At 39.5% G+C, this 13,785-nt stretch overlaps 1 protein-coding gene across 12 annotated transcripts in view; it reads right to left on the bottom strand.

The window, feature by feature from the left end:
• SHB (SH2 domain containing adaptor protein B) overlaps positions 1 to 13,785 on the bottom strand; it is a 129,228-nt gene that overhangs the window by 106,117 nt on the left and 9,326 nt on the right. For all 12 annotated transcript variants that reach the window (XR_011736603.1, XR_011736599.1, XR_011736601.1 and 9 more), the window contains exon 2: positions 5,426 to 5,543. Coding sequence is in view for 7 of the 12 variants with exons in the window: in XM_071802474.1 (XP_071658575.1) it covers positions 5,426 to 5,543 (118 nt within the window). In the remaining 5 variants the exon portion in view is untranslated. The remainder of the gene's footprint in view (positions 1 to 5,425; positions 5,544 to 13,785) is intronic.

Below are 13,785 nucleotides of genomic sequence, written 5' to 3'. Positions count from 1 at the left end.
TCCTGTTTTTAGCTTTTTGAAGTGGCCTTGAAATTCCTTTGGGCCTGGTTAGTTCAATAATAAGTCTCATCTAATAGAAACCCATCCACACAACAACCTCAAGAAAATCCCTCAAATCTCCCACAGTTGACAGAACCCTCACATTTATCAATGCTCTGCCCTTCCTCATCAAGGACTTCCCTTAGTTTATGTTCACCTTTGCTGATAATGCATATGTGTCATCACCCAGGCTCATGAATGCATTGAACAACACAGTCAACAAAACTCGTATCTCTGTGCCATGATCCAAATGCTCTAGAGCATCCCTAGAAATACATTCCAGCTCTTCAGATGCAACACACAGACCCCTGTTCTGTACCAGTCACCCATCCCTGGAGCATGTATGCAAGATTATCTGTTCAGTCTGTACCACACAGACCAGGCTTGTATGGGGAAGGACGTGTTCTTTTCAGAATTCACTACATCTGGGAGACTTGAATTTAGCTTTCCATTTATGGCCAGAAGCCCTTTTGCGACTTCCAGTCTTCAAGGAGTACTGGAAGCATGCTGCTAGGTTGATTAGGGACTGATCTAACACATTTAGTTCCCAGGACAGCTGTGTGACTAGCCTCTTGTGACAAATGCATAAATCACAAAGTAACATCTCAGGGAAAGCAACTATTTTCAGAAATGCTACCCACTGAAGTCTACAGAATTCTGAAATACAAGAAGAGGGGTTTCTCCCTGTCTACCATATGATTGAAGCAGATGCACGATACCAAGGCCAGAATGACCAGTGTCCCTGGCACAATGCTAGGTGATGACTGAAAAAGCAAAGGAAAAACATGGTTTGCATTCAAAACTTCCAGGCAGGGCACAAACTCGAGGCACTTCTAGGCCTCTAAGAAATCAAGGTACTGATGTACCATATGCTTACCTCAACTCTCAAATCATCATCCTAACTCAAGGGCCCAGCCTGCCCCAACTCTCCTTTGCTAGCCATTCTAGAACACAAAAACACAGCTCATGATCTGGAACAGACAGATCTGGTTTTGCTGACATACATTCCACAAGGTAGGTATGCCCCTCAGATAATGATTTTTACCTCCTCTCTCACATATTCCCTTCCCCCATTTTTGATAACATAGTACCAAATTAGTTTGAGACTTAGTGACCTTAATTTTACTATTATTCAAGTAAACTGATTTTTCTGTTATAGCATGTATCATGCTATGCACCTTGTACTCAAAAAAATTGTGAGCTGAAGGTAAGGAGCTCCCTTCAAAGTCAAGTAGCAATTTAAGAAGGGTAACAGATGCAGTCTATTATCTCCTTCTTATAGCCAGTACTCTTTGTCATACCTTAAAAAGATACAGTTCTTTGTGTAATAACTTGGTTGACAGCATATCTCCATCTCAGTGATGATCCAAATTGGATGCTCCTGTAAACGTGAGTTTTAGAGGCAGGTCCAACATCTGGACCAGCTATAGTCCAGCAGGCAGACTGCTGCCTTGTTTTGGCATTTGATTATAAATGTTTCATGCAGTCTGAGGATTTGATTAATTCCTTCTAAGAGATACCTGGAAAAGCTGTGTCAACATGTGCAGTGGTCAGGAGGAAGTAGAAAGGCACTATCCCTCCCAGCTCACAGGGTATGGCTGGGATAGGGCCTTATGAATTTAATGGGATTTTAAAGGGGAAAAAAAAGCACATTTTTCCCCAGCATAGCAATATCCATGAACTGAGGGCATCCTCTCAAGTAAGAGATCACCACAGAAAACAAACAGACCCTTCTGCAATATTTGACATTCAGTACAGGCTGATGGGACTAGATACTCAGGTAGAACCCAACTTGTCTTCCCCTAGCATTCTCTGAGAAGAATGGATGATGGAACAGCCTGGATGTTACGGGCACCATCACTCTGGCCTGACAGTGTCTCAACCATTCACCTCTGTTCAAATGCAGCATCTCCAGCCACGGCTTCTGTGGGGAACCCTCAAGCATGAAGTACCTCCTACACACACCTCATCCAAGCAATGCTGCTTCGTTACAGGTTTGGTAAGGCAGCACAGGCCTGCTTCTGTGACAGGACATATGTTAGTGCAGCAGCTACAGACTGATGCTAGGGGAAAAATAAGAACTGAAAGCTTTCATAAGAAAGCAGTGGAAACACCAGTTACAACACACTTACAACACACAGTCTAGCCCTTGCAAGGGAACAATGGGGATTTATACTGCTGTTCCAAGAGAGAACAGAGTCATTTCAGCCATTAGACAGCTCAGATGTAAATCAGCACATGCGGTTGTAGCTTTATGATGAAACTCAGTGATAGTAATGTTATCTTGCATTGCTGCTTCTTTCCTCTTCTCTTTGCCTTCAATCCATCTTTGTCTATTTCATGCTGGGATTACTGTTACTCAGGCAGCATCAGCAATGCTGGTATCTTCTTTGCAGGTTATGTTTTTCTCTCTTGTCCACCTGCTTCTCAGCATCCTTCGAATTCAGCATCTTATCACTTACCTCTGCTTGTTTTCACACATGCTAGCAGGCAGGCCAGGATCTCACTCCATGCATAATCCAGGATACAGTATGTCAGATATTAAGATCAAAGAGAACTTCCTTCATACATCTGAACTTATGCTGGGACATCCAATCCCCAAACAGGCTGGGGATAAAGGAAAGATGCAGCACTCTTCCTGTGGCTTTGAGTGTACACCCACCCAAGCTGAGACTCACATTGCACAGCATACCAGGAAGTGGATTTCTAGGAATTTTCTCTGAACCTCTGGCATGCACTTCCTGAAGATAGGATAGACACAAATATCAGCACAGGCCAACAGATGTGTTTGGCTGCCAGGATATGACAGCTTCTTATAAATATACATTCATTCTCAACATGCTCTACCTTTGCCTCAGGTCAAGCTTTTCCTTGAAAGCCTTTCCAAACCCTGGCGGAAGTGTTGATTTCTTTCAATCAACATAACCACAAGTCTGGGAAGACAGTATTTGGCGGGAGGACACTATCAGCAGAAGAAACTTCAAGCCTGATTAAACCCAATTCTAACCACAAACAACATAGAATCAGACAGACCAATAGTTTATTGAAACAACTGCATCACAACTGCATGTCCACAGAGCTTCATGAAGGAAGAATGTTTTGAATGAACATATTCGCTATTTCTAACAACATACACTTCTACTCAGGTGTAAGCTTAGCTTCTCAAATTGAAATAATAGGGTCTTATTTCATATGGACATTTCCTTTTGCATAATCCTCTACTAACTCAAGGAGCATGCAGCACACACAAACTTTAGGTTCCTATTTCAAACTAGCCTTTACACCTGGTTTCCAGATTTGTTCAAGAGTTAGGGTACATCAGTAAACATGCAATAACTAACAAAAAGCTATTTTGTTTTCTGTGTCTCTTTAAGTGTATTCTTCCGGGGTTTGCAGATTCCCCCTCTCTGGGATTAATCCACATTCAATATAGTCAGAAGGATTTCACCATATATGGATAGCCATAGACTGCTCTTTTGATCATCAGACAGCACAGCTAACAAACACAACAAACAAAGCAGTAAACATTTTGAGGCCAACCGAACTACACTCCAAAGGTCTTCTTTAGTAGTACTAGATACATAATAGAACTCAGCTGGGAAATATAAACTGAATCTTCAAAAACTCGCCAAAAAGCTGCCTTTGGATTTTCATTTGCCAAATACAATTCAAAGACATCTGTGCAAAACAAAACAGAAACAAAACAACAACAAAAACAAACAAAAAAAAAGTGGACCATAACCTGATCTTACTGAGGGGAAGACTTTTTCTATTTTTACCAGCATTAAGACAAGATGACTGGAAACCAAATACCCAGATCTCAAAACACAAAAGGCTTTCAGCGAGATATCAAGCACCTTATACTAGCTCAGTCAAATACATATTCATAACACTGGCTATATCATTATCTACAATTCAACCCCAGCTTTGGAAGTGCCTTTAGCATATTTGAGAGCTCCTTATACTTCCTTTATAACAATATATGGAGCAGATAGAACAACTAATCTGCTGCACCAAACACCAGTTTGGCAAAAAGGTGCCTTGCAGTTGCAAGGGTACAGAAATTTACTGGCCCTTACTTTAGCTAAGCCACCCATCATTGTGCACTAAATCATACCATGCTCTATGGCTAATCTGGAAGACAAGATAAAATATGTTCATGTCCTAAACACAACAACAAACTGATAGACTTCACAGTTAAAATTACAAATGCTTATCACTGCTGTAAGAGCAAGAACCTATTGGGACTAATCTGTTGTTTCTGAGAAATTACTTGACTAGAATGAATAGATTTACATCAGTGAGAAATAAAAGCTCCCAGCTCCTCTGTATCATACTGAAAAATTCCAAATAACAAAGTCTAGATGTCATTTTCTGTGTCTCTCTTCAGAATTGCTATTTGAGATAAACAGGAACACTTGCATGAAAAAAGGATCTTTGCATCCAACAGCCTCATCCTCTCCCACTGATTAATTTTTCCTGAGGGCCCAAAACAGGAGATGTCAATAGAAAAGGAAAGCATAGAACCAACTTAACTGGGCACAAGAGTGATTTCTACTTTACAATGAGAAAAAGAGGACATGCTGTACAAATCCAAGAAATGCACAACTGATGTGCACAAAGATGTGTTGACTGTGTCAAATCATCATAAAGTAAAAACACATGGACCCATACCCCAGAAAAGTCCCACAGTCAAGAAGTAGGAAATGGATGCAGATAATATGAGGAAAACACAGGGACAATACAGTCACATAACACCAGGACAAGGAGTTCAAACAGTCCAAACTCCTACAATACCCCCATTAACCACCTCATTAAATCAACTACATGACAGAAAAGGACAGATACTACCAAAATCGCAGTTAAAGGCTCACAGACATCCTGAAGTGTCTCATTTTGACAACTGGTACAAAAAACTCAGAGAACCAAGGAAGGCAGGAAGGAATGAAGCCACACAAAGATATAGCAGCCCTCCTCCAGAGGGAAGACCAAGAAGTCTGAATCTGATCGATGAAAAAAAGGCCATAAAAAAGCTGATCAGCTTTTTTTAAGTGAAATAACACAATGTTATCCTTGGGCCATCCCTTCTATGAACACAGATACAGCATTGACATGGCCAAGCTGAGTAACACACACTCCTACTCCCACTTCTCACATTTTCATCTCCCCACATAACAATACAAATCATCTATATTCAATAGTGAGTTCTAGAGCAGTGTTATCAAGGCACATGCAGGCACATGAAAATCGTCCTTAATGTTCACCATCTAAGCGCCTTCAGAAAACGGTTTTGCAGACTAAAGGACATTTCCATTCCATAGTAGCTATAATACCCATGTCAACTGTCATGCTATTAAAACTCACATGAGCAATTGCCTTTTCTTACCAGTCATTATTCTCTGGGCTTCGTATGGTTCCATATAGCCAGTGTTTTCCCCTTTCCCCATTCTGTTCAACTCACTTTTGGCATCGAATGGATCTGAGTAGTCATCAGCTATCAACACCTGAAAGACAGGAATGTAACTGTTACTAGAATCTCCAGTCAGGTGTGCGAACCAGAAGGCAGTAATATACCACAAAAAAACAAACCAAACCAAACCAAAACCAACCAACCAACAACAACAAAAAACCACACAAAACAAAACAAACAAAAAAACCCCACAAACCACAGTTTCACACAGCTGTATCCTAGGATCTTCAAAGTACAGTCTGAGTTCAGAGAACTAATACACAATTACCACAAATCAGTTATTAAACAGTGCTGAAACAGAAGTGTGCTCCTGTTCATACCAGAAACCTCACAACGGCAGGCTCTATGTCAAACGATTTCTGGCTAGCATAAAGTATGGAATAATTGAGATGGACAAATTAGAAAGATCCAATCTGTCAGCACATTCAATCCAGTGCAATTCTTATCAGAGAATTTTGACAATATTCAGCAAAAGTGCACACTTTAACCCACCTCACTCCCTCTGCTTTTTAGTTTTATCAGCTAAAACCAAAAATATTGCCAAGAATTTTTAAAATAAGTACTCAAAGGCTACTCTTTTCACTGCATTAATAAGAAGCTTTGTAAATTAGTTCCCAGTTGAAAAGGAGCAAAACACAAAACAAGTTTCTTGCTTAAACTTAGTTCTTGAACCCATCTGTGCCAGTCTTTCTCTCAAAGGAACATTATATTTACCAGCAAAATATAGTTATCTGTCAGAAGAACAAGCTTCTTTCCTCCGTTAGGAGACTAGAAAAAACTGAAGGTTAGAAAAATCTCACCCCTTACACTACATTACCACACTCCCCTGACTCCTGCAAAATCATTGCATGCTGTGCAAGTCCCATTGGTTATACAGGCTTTTTAATCAGCTGACTGAAGTACCAGGAATCACTCCTCCTGTTACTGAAGGGATAGAGTTAATCCTGGTTTCTAGAAAATGAAAAGAAGACTGTGGCAAAGAAAAAATCCCCATATAAGAATTACTGCAGAGCAGAGATGCAGTGTAAGACAGGCAAAAGCATCTGAAGCAGAGAAGGCAGCAGCAGGCCTCAGCATCAGAATAATAAAATAATTCAGGTGGGAAAGGACATCATGAGATTACCCTACCCGACCCCTCACTCAAAGCAGGGTTAGCCTAAAGAGTCCTGCCCTGAAAGCCTACTCTCCAGGATGGATTTTTCAACCAAGACTCTTTCTGTCCCATCATTTACCAGCACCAGTAAGACTGACAGCAGATTGCTATTCCAACAGCTTCAGTCTTTTAAACAAAGAACCAAGAATACAGTGCCAGCTATGAGACTGAAGCTGCATCTGCTTCTGTCTCCTGCTACCACCATACCCCATCAGACAGAGCAAAAACCAGGACACACAACCATTTCCAGAACAAACACCTACACAAATGCCATGAAGTACACAAACACTGTATTAGGAAAGGCAGAGATCTCTTAAGATTAGGGAACAAAACATCAAACACTTTAGAGTCACTGCTCAGGCTCTGCAACACTGCCACGCTGCAATTTTATATCACTTATTTTGCTTCCCAAATAAACATAGTAAATAATTCTTTTAAGAACCACACACACACACCAAAAAACCCACCAAACAACAAAAAATCCCAAACACAACCAACCAAAAACCCACCGAAACCAGTCAATAAAACTCCATCACATTCCTCAGCAGAAGCTCCAAACGGCTGGACTACGGATCACTCACAAGCACATCCCAAAGAAGGGACATTTTAGAAGATGTATTTGTTATCACTGAACACACAGATGTGAGTGTCAGAGCATGACTTAGATGTTCTAGAGTTACAGGTTAACAGCTGGGATACCAATGTATCTGGGATTGATGTTTTATTTATGAATTAATACTGTTTTCCTCCACTCAAAGTTTGAAGTGCCTGGAAGGTTCTGTTTGACCAGAAACCACCAAACTGACACAAATAATAGAGGGAGGAAAAATAATTCTCTCTCTTAGTGTCTGAAATGACTGCCTCATTATTATGAAAAACAGTTAACCCAAAGGAAAGAAGTCCCTTCCCCCATGTCTGGCAATATATGCCCAAGCAGCAAATCAAGTGATAGCAGCTGAACACACTTAAGACAAAGACAACCATGTGTATCACACAGCACTAATTTGTCCTAGTCAAAAGGACAGGTTTACCTCCCAAAGTGCTGCAGTTGAAATGCCATCCATTTGGTCTTCTGATCCAATCCTGTCAAGAGCTGCATAGGCTCTGCTGCCCTCCTATATAAAACTTATACAGTAATACTAGCCAATCCTTAGCAAAATTATACTAAAACATGAAAGAGAAAGCAGTCTAACACAGTTATTTGACATTTCATCTTCTCCATTCACCAAAAATATACTAGGAGGAAAACTATACGTATAAAATGCTGTGACATGAGATAGAAGTCAAGACTGATTTGCTTTAAGCATAATTGTAACTTATTCAAGAGCTTACTGTACCAAAAGCAAACAGAAGGACTAAAGCAACGAACTTGTTATTCAGAGAGGTCTAACAAAGCAAAAGTTGCATTCCAACAAGGAAATTTAAAAAAAAAAAAAAAAAAAAAAGGAAGGTCCAAACCCACATTATTTCATTATTGGTTTTATTACTATTATTTTAATTTTTTCTCTGTGAATCTGTACCAGATCAGACTGAGGCTGGAAATATATCCACTATAGTAATCCCTGGAATGAAAACCTCCCCTAGCTTGGATAGTGGGTATAAATTCCTCCCCTTCAAATGAAAAACAGTGTCAGAAGCACCATGAAATGACCTGTTCAGCTGGCTGCCAAATTGATCTTTGATGTTAGCAACTGAAAAACACATGACAGTAAAGAGAAGGGAATGGATGCAGTCTATCACATACCAATGCATCCCTCCCTAAAGTCTCAGCTAGTCAGGCTACCTAGGCTCTCATGCTGTACCTGCTGTATCTGCCTTAGAAACCATCGGAGTAGCAACATGCTGAGCTTTTGTAACTGCAGGCTAGAGAGGGCATTCACACACCTTTGGAGTGGGACAGAGTTAACTTGCCTCTCTGACAAATGCAGAGACCTTTTATGTGGGTCCTACCTGCCAAAATGAATCACAAACACCAGGGAAGCCTCAGAATGCCTCAGGCAAATTCAGATTCCAAATCATGTCTCAATTGGCTGTATTTGTTAGGGCTATTGTTAAAGACCTCTGGCTTATCTCTTAACAGAGTGCAAGATTATTAGAGAGGACTGTGAGCTCCTACAGCTCCTGATTCCTGCTCTATACAAGCCCACCCCATGTCACCCCATACACATATGATATTTTCTATCACGTGGATCTAGTAATAGTAACTTGGGGCATGAGAACTTCAAGCAAAAGAAACTCCAAAATATAAATAAGGACGTGCTGATCAAAAATAAGCAAAACTTGTATTTGAGCTTACACAATCAGAGATGATCAACAAGGATCTAGTGAACACTTTCAGGAGTTCTCCCTAGCACATTGCCTGTTACAGCTCAAAGGCAAAAAAGTATGGCTCAGTTACCAGACCAGTTGACAAACTCAAAACCATAGCTGTAGCTAAAAAGTCAGTCAGCAGATACAAGATCAAAAAACAATAGCAACACCCCTCTCCCCCAGAAGAATTAAAAAGAAGCCCAGGTTCTGGTTTACTCTTCTAATATATATTAACTAAGATGCAAGCTTCACTGTTGATGCACAGTCCTTGTTCCTCTACAGTCTTAAAAAATATCATTTAAGACCTATATACATCATTAAATACAAGTTTAAATTAGTACTTGCATATGCAAAAGCATGATTTGCATAGGCAGTCACAGGAGAAAAATAAGACCATATCCAGATGCATAATTTTGCACATATTTCTAACTAAAAAACACATTTTAAAGGGAATAAAGAAGAAACCAATGAGAAGCTTACCACACTGAAATAAACTGAGTCTTTAGGGATAACCTCTCTTTGAACTGAAGGGAAATGCAAAAGATCTATCCTTGAAAAAGTAACTGTTTGTTATTTGATTGATTTGGTGGCTATTGTGATTAAGAACACACTGTTCTAGAAGAATCCAAGAGGAATTATAAGAAACAACACGAATCAAAAAGCCCAAAATACCCCTTCTGCCAGTCACACCTTTGGGAGACTCTTTTTGAAGGGGAGGATTAATATATATACTTCAATTTTTAAAAAAATGCAGACCATATACTCCTCTCTTGGCTTCTGTGATCACCAATTAAATCTATCAATATCAAAGACAAGAACATGTGACAGTCAGCAGGAATACAGAATACAAGAGCACTTAGAAACTGAATTTGTGTCACAGAACACCAGAGTTAGCACATTTAATATAATGTAATGAAAATTCCTCTCTGAGAATTTATAGTTACAAAAGATCAGTCACTAGCTACACTAGAAGTCACTCTATATTAAGCATGGTGTTTCTCTTAGTTCTGGGATTTTTATTTTTTTGTTTTGGGTTTGTTTTATTTTTTTTAAATAACAACCATGTGAAACTGACTAATACAAATTTCTCTCCTTGTCCCCAAGCAATCTTCAGGTCTCACATCCCAAACCTGTCCTAGACAGATGTTTCTCTAAAGATATTATTTTCATTTAATGCTTAGATAAATACACATCAGAAAGGTCTCTCATGATGAAGCCTGGACAAAACTCAGCCTGCATACAGAAGAACCATGATGTTTGCTCTGAACTTGTTTTCCAAATGAATAAAGATTTGCACTTACACTTCGTTCCATGAAACAACAAATTCAAGAACCTCTTAGGTAATCCTCCCCATACCCTCAGCACCACTTTTTTCAAAATAAAGTTCACAGCCTTGGAAAACCTAAAAATACAGTGATCTATATATGATTGAATTCCCAAAAGATCAACAGGACCAGGAAGAATAGAACAAGGATTTTTAATATCTTGTTAATTGAGTCAGAAATTTAGGTCTGATTCTAGAAGGCCACTCTAGAGATGGAGCTGTGGATAGAGCCTTTTCTTCTACTCCCAACTTTGAGTGTTGGAAAGACCTGCATCAGCTCTCTCCCTGGAAGAGATCACAGGCCTCATTCATAGCTTTGATTTCCAGAGGGGGACACATTCCTCATCTAAACTGTAACTGAAGCAGAAATCGGGAAAGGTAGCTCCTAAACTTCTAAGACAGATGTAGACTGGTGGTGAGGTATTGGGAAAGAAAAAAAGGAAACCCAGTATTTAGTAACAGGGTTTCAAGAGCTACTCCTCCATATATAAGGCTTAGTTTTCAGGGAAGATTAATTGCTCTTTGCAGTTTCTAAAGGTGTCTAGAGTCACAAATATCTCTCTTATTCCAAACAGTATCAGTGAGCAAAGAAGCTTGTAAAAAAATATAGAATAGGCATTTCTGCAGTGATCCAAGCAGATACAATAGCAAACTGGCCAACACAAGATCAGATTGCAAACCAGAAGTTTACTAGTGAACTTGATGGTTAAAAAGAGAAACAGAATTTCACCTTTTTCCTTTCTACATCCTTTCAGTTCATTAATCAGGCTAAAAGTCATCTACGTAGGTTCCAATACATGTTCTTACTGTGCCTAATTTCTCATTTACAGTTAAAATGCCTTTTAAATCACAATAAAGTACCAAACCTTACTCTGTCTACAGAAGGTTTCACTTTCACATATACACACATTACTTCCACATATACATTACATTAGAACAGTTGTAATGCTAATGGTTTGCTTTCAAGCTTCCCTTAAGTTGGACGGGCTAAAGTGTAAAACAGACCTCTTCCCTCATCCCAGTAGTTTTGAAAGAAAGGCTGCAGATAACATCTGTGCAATCACAGAGCAGTAAGAAAGCTGGATTTAAGTGGCCCAACTGTTGAAACAAAATTGTGTAATGAATGCTGGTTTAGCTATGCTTAGTGTCTCAGTACTACCAGACTTAATTAACCCAACTCCTGCACACACGCACGTGAAAATTCAGAGAACAGTCTGCAGAAGCAGGCACAATTCATTTATTCTTGCTGATTAGCACCAGTAATTTCAGCCTTCAGTATTTAGTGTCCTCATAATATCATTCTCTTTCATTGACTCACCCAGCAATGCCCAAATGTATACACATGCGCTCAATCTGAACAAAGCCATATTAATTCTTTCATGCTTGCATGTTTTAGAAACTATTCTCAGACTGATTCCACATTCACTGACTGTATAGATTAATCTACAGAACGGGGACAAGCGCTGTAGCTCTACAGAGCTGTACCTTAGATCCTGCACTATATTAACGTAAGTCTGTTGGCAACACTCAGTCTCCAGGGCAGTTTCTGAACAGAGTTACATTAAAATTGAGGTTCCATGAGACCTTTGAAGAGAATTAAACCACTCTTCTGCTCAAAGCACGGCTAATATGAAAGCTAGATTAGGTTGTTCAGGGTCTCACCTAGAGAAATTTTTCAAGTATCCAAAGACAGAAAGTCCACAACCTCTTCCTCAGCAATACACATGAGTGTGTATATATATTTAAAATAACATGTAATAATGGTAACTATATATTTTACATATTTATAATATTTTTGTATATGTGTGTATGTACATACGTATAGTGTAGATTTCAGAACTTAAAAAATCATTTCAACATATGTAAAAAGAAAACCTAAATTTATTTAAATAAACTGGTAGACTAAGGCAGCAGTTTGAAATTAGACAAAATACACAAAGACCAGGAAGACAGAAAAGACATGGACCAAAGAATGTGATTAAATAGGCATTTGGATTACATCCACAGATATTGTTCCCGTGAAGAGGGAAGACACGCAAGTGCTGCACTAGTGGGACTGCTCTAGACTCAGCTCAATAACTTAGAAAAATCCTTTCACAGGCAGTATGTGGTATCCACTACGTAGTTTTCAATTGTATTTCAAGACACAACCTGTAAGGCAATAAATACGCTGCTGGCATTTTGACTCTTTCCACCTGACTTCTTTTGCCACCCATGCAAACTCTAATACTGCATTCATTTTTAGGTAGATTTTTTTCTTTCACTATCCAATTTAGCCTTATCCAACATTTTGCCATATGCGGATTTTTACTGCCTTTCGAGATTAAACAGTATACCTCCTTGTCTCCTACATTTATTAGATTTATCAGTTTGAAGACTAATTAGAATTGCTGTCTGAACACAAGAACACCATGACAAAATAAAGTGTTATTGTAGGGACATAACTCACTATTACTATTATTTGTTCCTTTCATATTTTTGGTAAGCTAATGCTTGTTCATAGATGCAAATTCAGTTTTTACAAGGAATGCTCCAGGGTCTTCATATGTGAGAGCAATCTACAGATATTGCAAGAGCACAAATTGCATCTGTAGCATGCAGCTTTCTCTTCTGTCTCCATAAAGTTGTCAGCTGCTTGAAACAGGTTGAAGTCATCACTACTGAACCAGCAGAGACATGTGAAAGCAATTAATTACTTCCCTTCCTCCCACAGCTGGATTTTTTTATTATAGATCCCCACAGCAATCAACAGATAGGTTAAGTGGTGAATTTATGCAGAAGCAGTAGGAGATAAACTAATTGCGAACCACACAAGACAAGCTTGTAATGATCATGCCAATGCTAGGACCTGGAGGGCTACTGCATGCAGTGATATCCTTCTATGGGCATCCCTCCAGCCTAACTGACCTCTCAAAGATAAGGCATCAACCTGCTGAGCAGCAGTAAGGCTAGATCAATCCTCTTTCTATACCAGAAAGCTGATGGCACCCTTCTGCCAGCTCCGAGAAGCCCAGCTGTGTAACTAAAGCCCACCAGTCTCTGAAGAGAAACACAGCCAGCATCCAGCTGTTCTGCCCAGACGTCTGCACACAGCTGGCCACTTCTGAAGTCAAGGTGTTTCAGTCTCACCTCCAGTTGGCATTGCAAACTCTTTGTGCTCCCTCCCACCTTACCTTCAGCAACAAGAGCATGTTGTCTCCTCCAGCACACTAAGTGTTTTAATTTCTGAGTCATAGCAGTCCTTCTGTGCAGGTTTTTCAGCTGCAAAAGAATCACACTACAATACTATACTGCAGTATAGTATAGACCAGTACAATAACCTGGATATACTAAGCCAGCAACAGCTGCCTATTAACATGAGGCTTCTTTAGACTTAGTGCCAAAGACTAACTGACCACAGCCCTCCCAACAATTTTCCTAATATGACAATGGTGTCTGAAAACTCTGTATTATTAACTTGTTTCAGCACACAGCTCAGGACTCACTGAG

Source organism: Patagioenas fasciata, chromosome Z (genome assembly GCF_037038585.1).
Source record: "Patagioenas fasciata isolate bPatFas1 chromosome Z, bPatFas1.hap1, whole genome shotgun sequence".
NCBI classification, from domain to species: domain Eukaryota; kingdom Metazoa; phylum Chordata; class Aves; order Columbiformes; family Columbidae; genus Patagioenas; species Patagioenas fasciata.
This window is presented reverse-complemented; position numbering and strand designations above follow the sequence as displayed.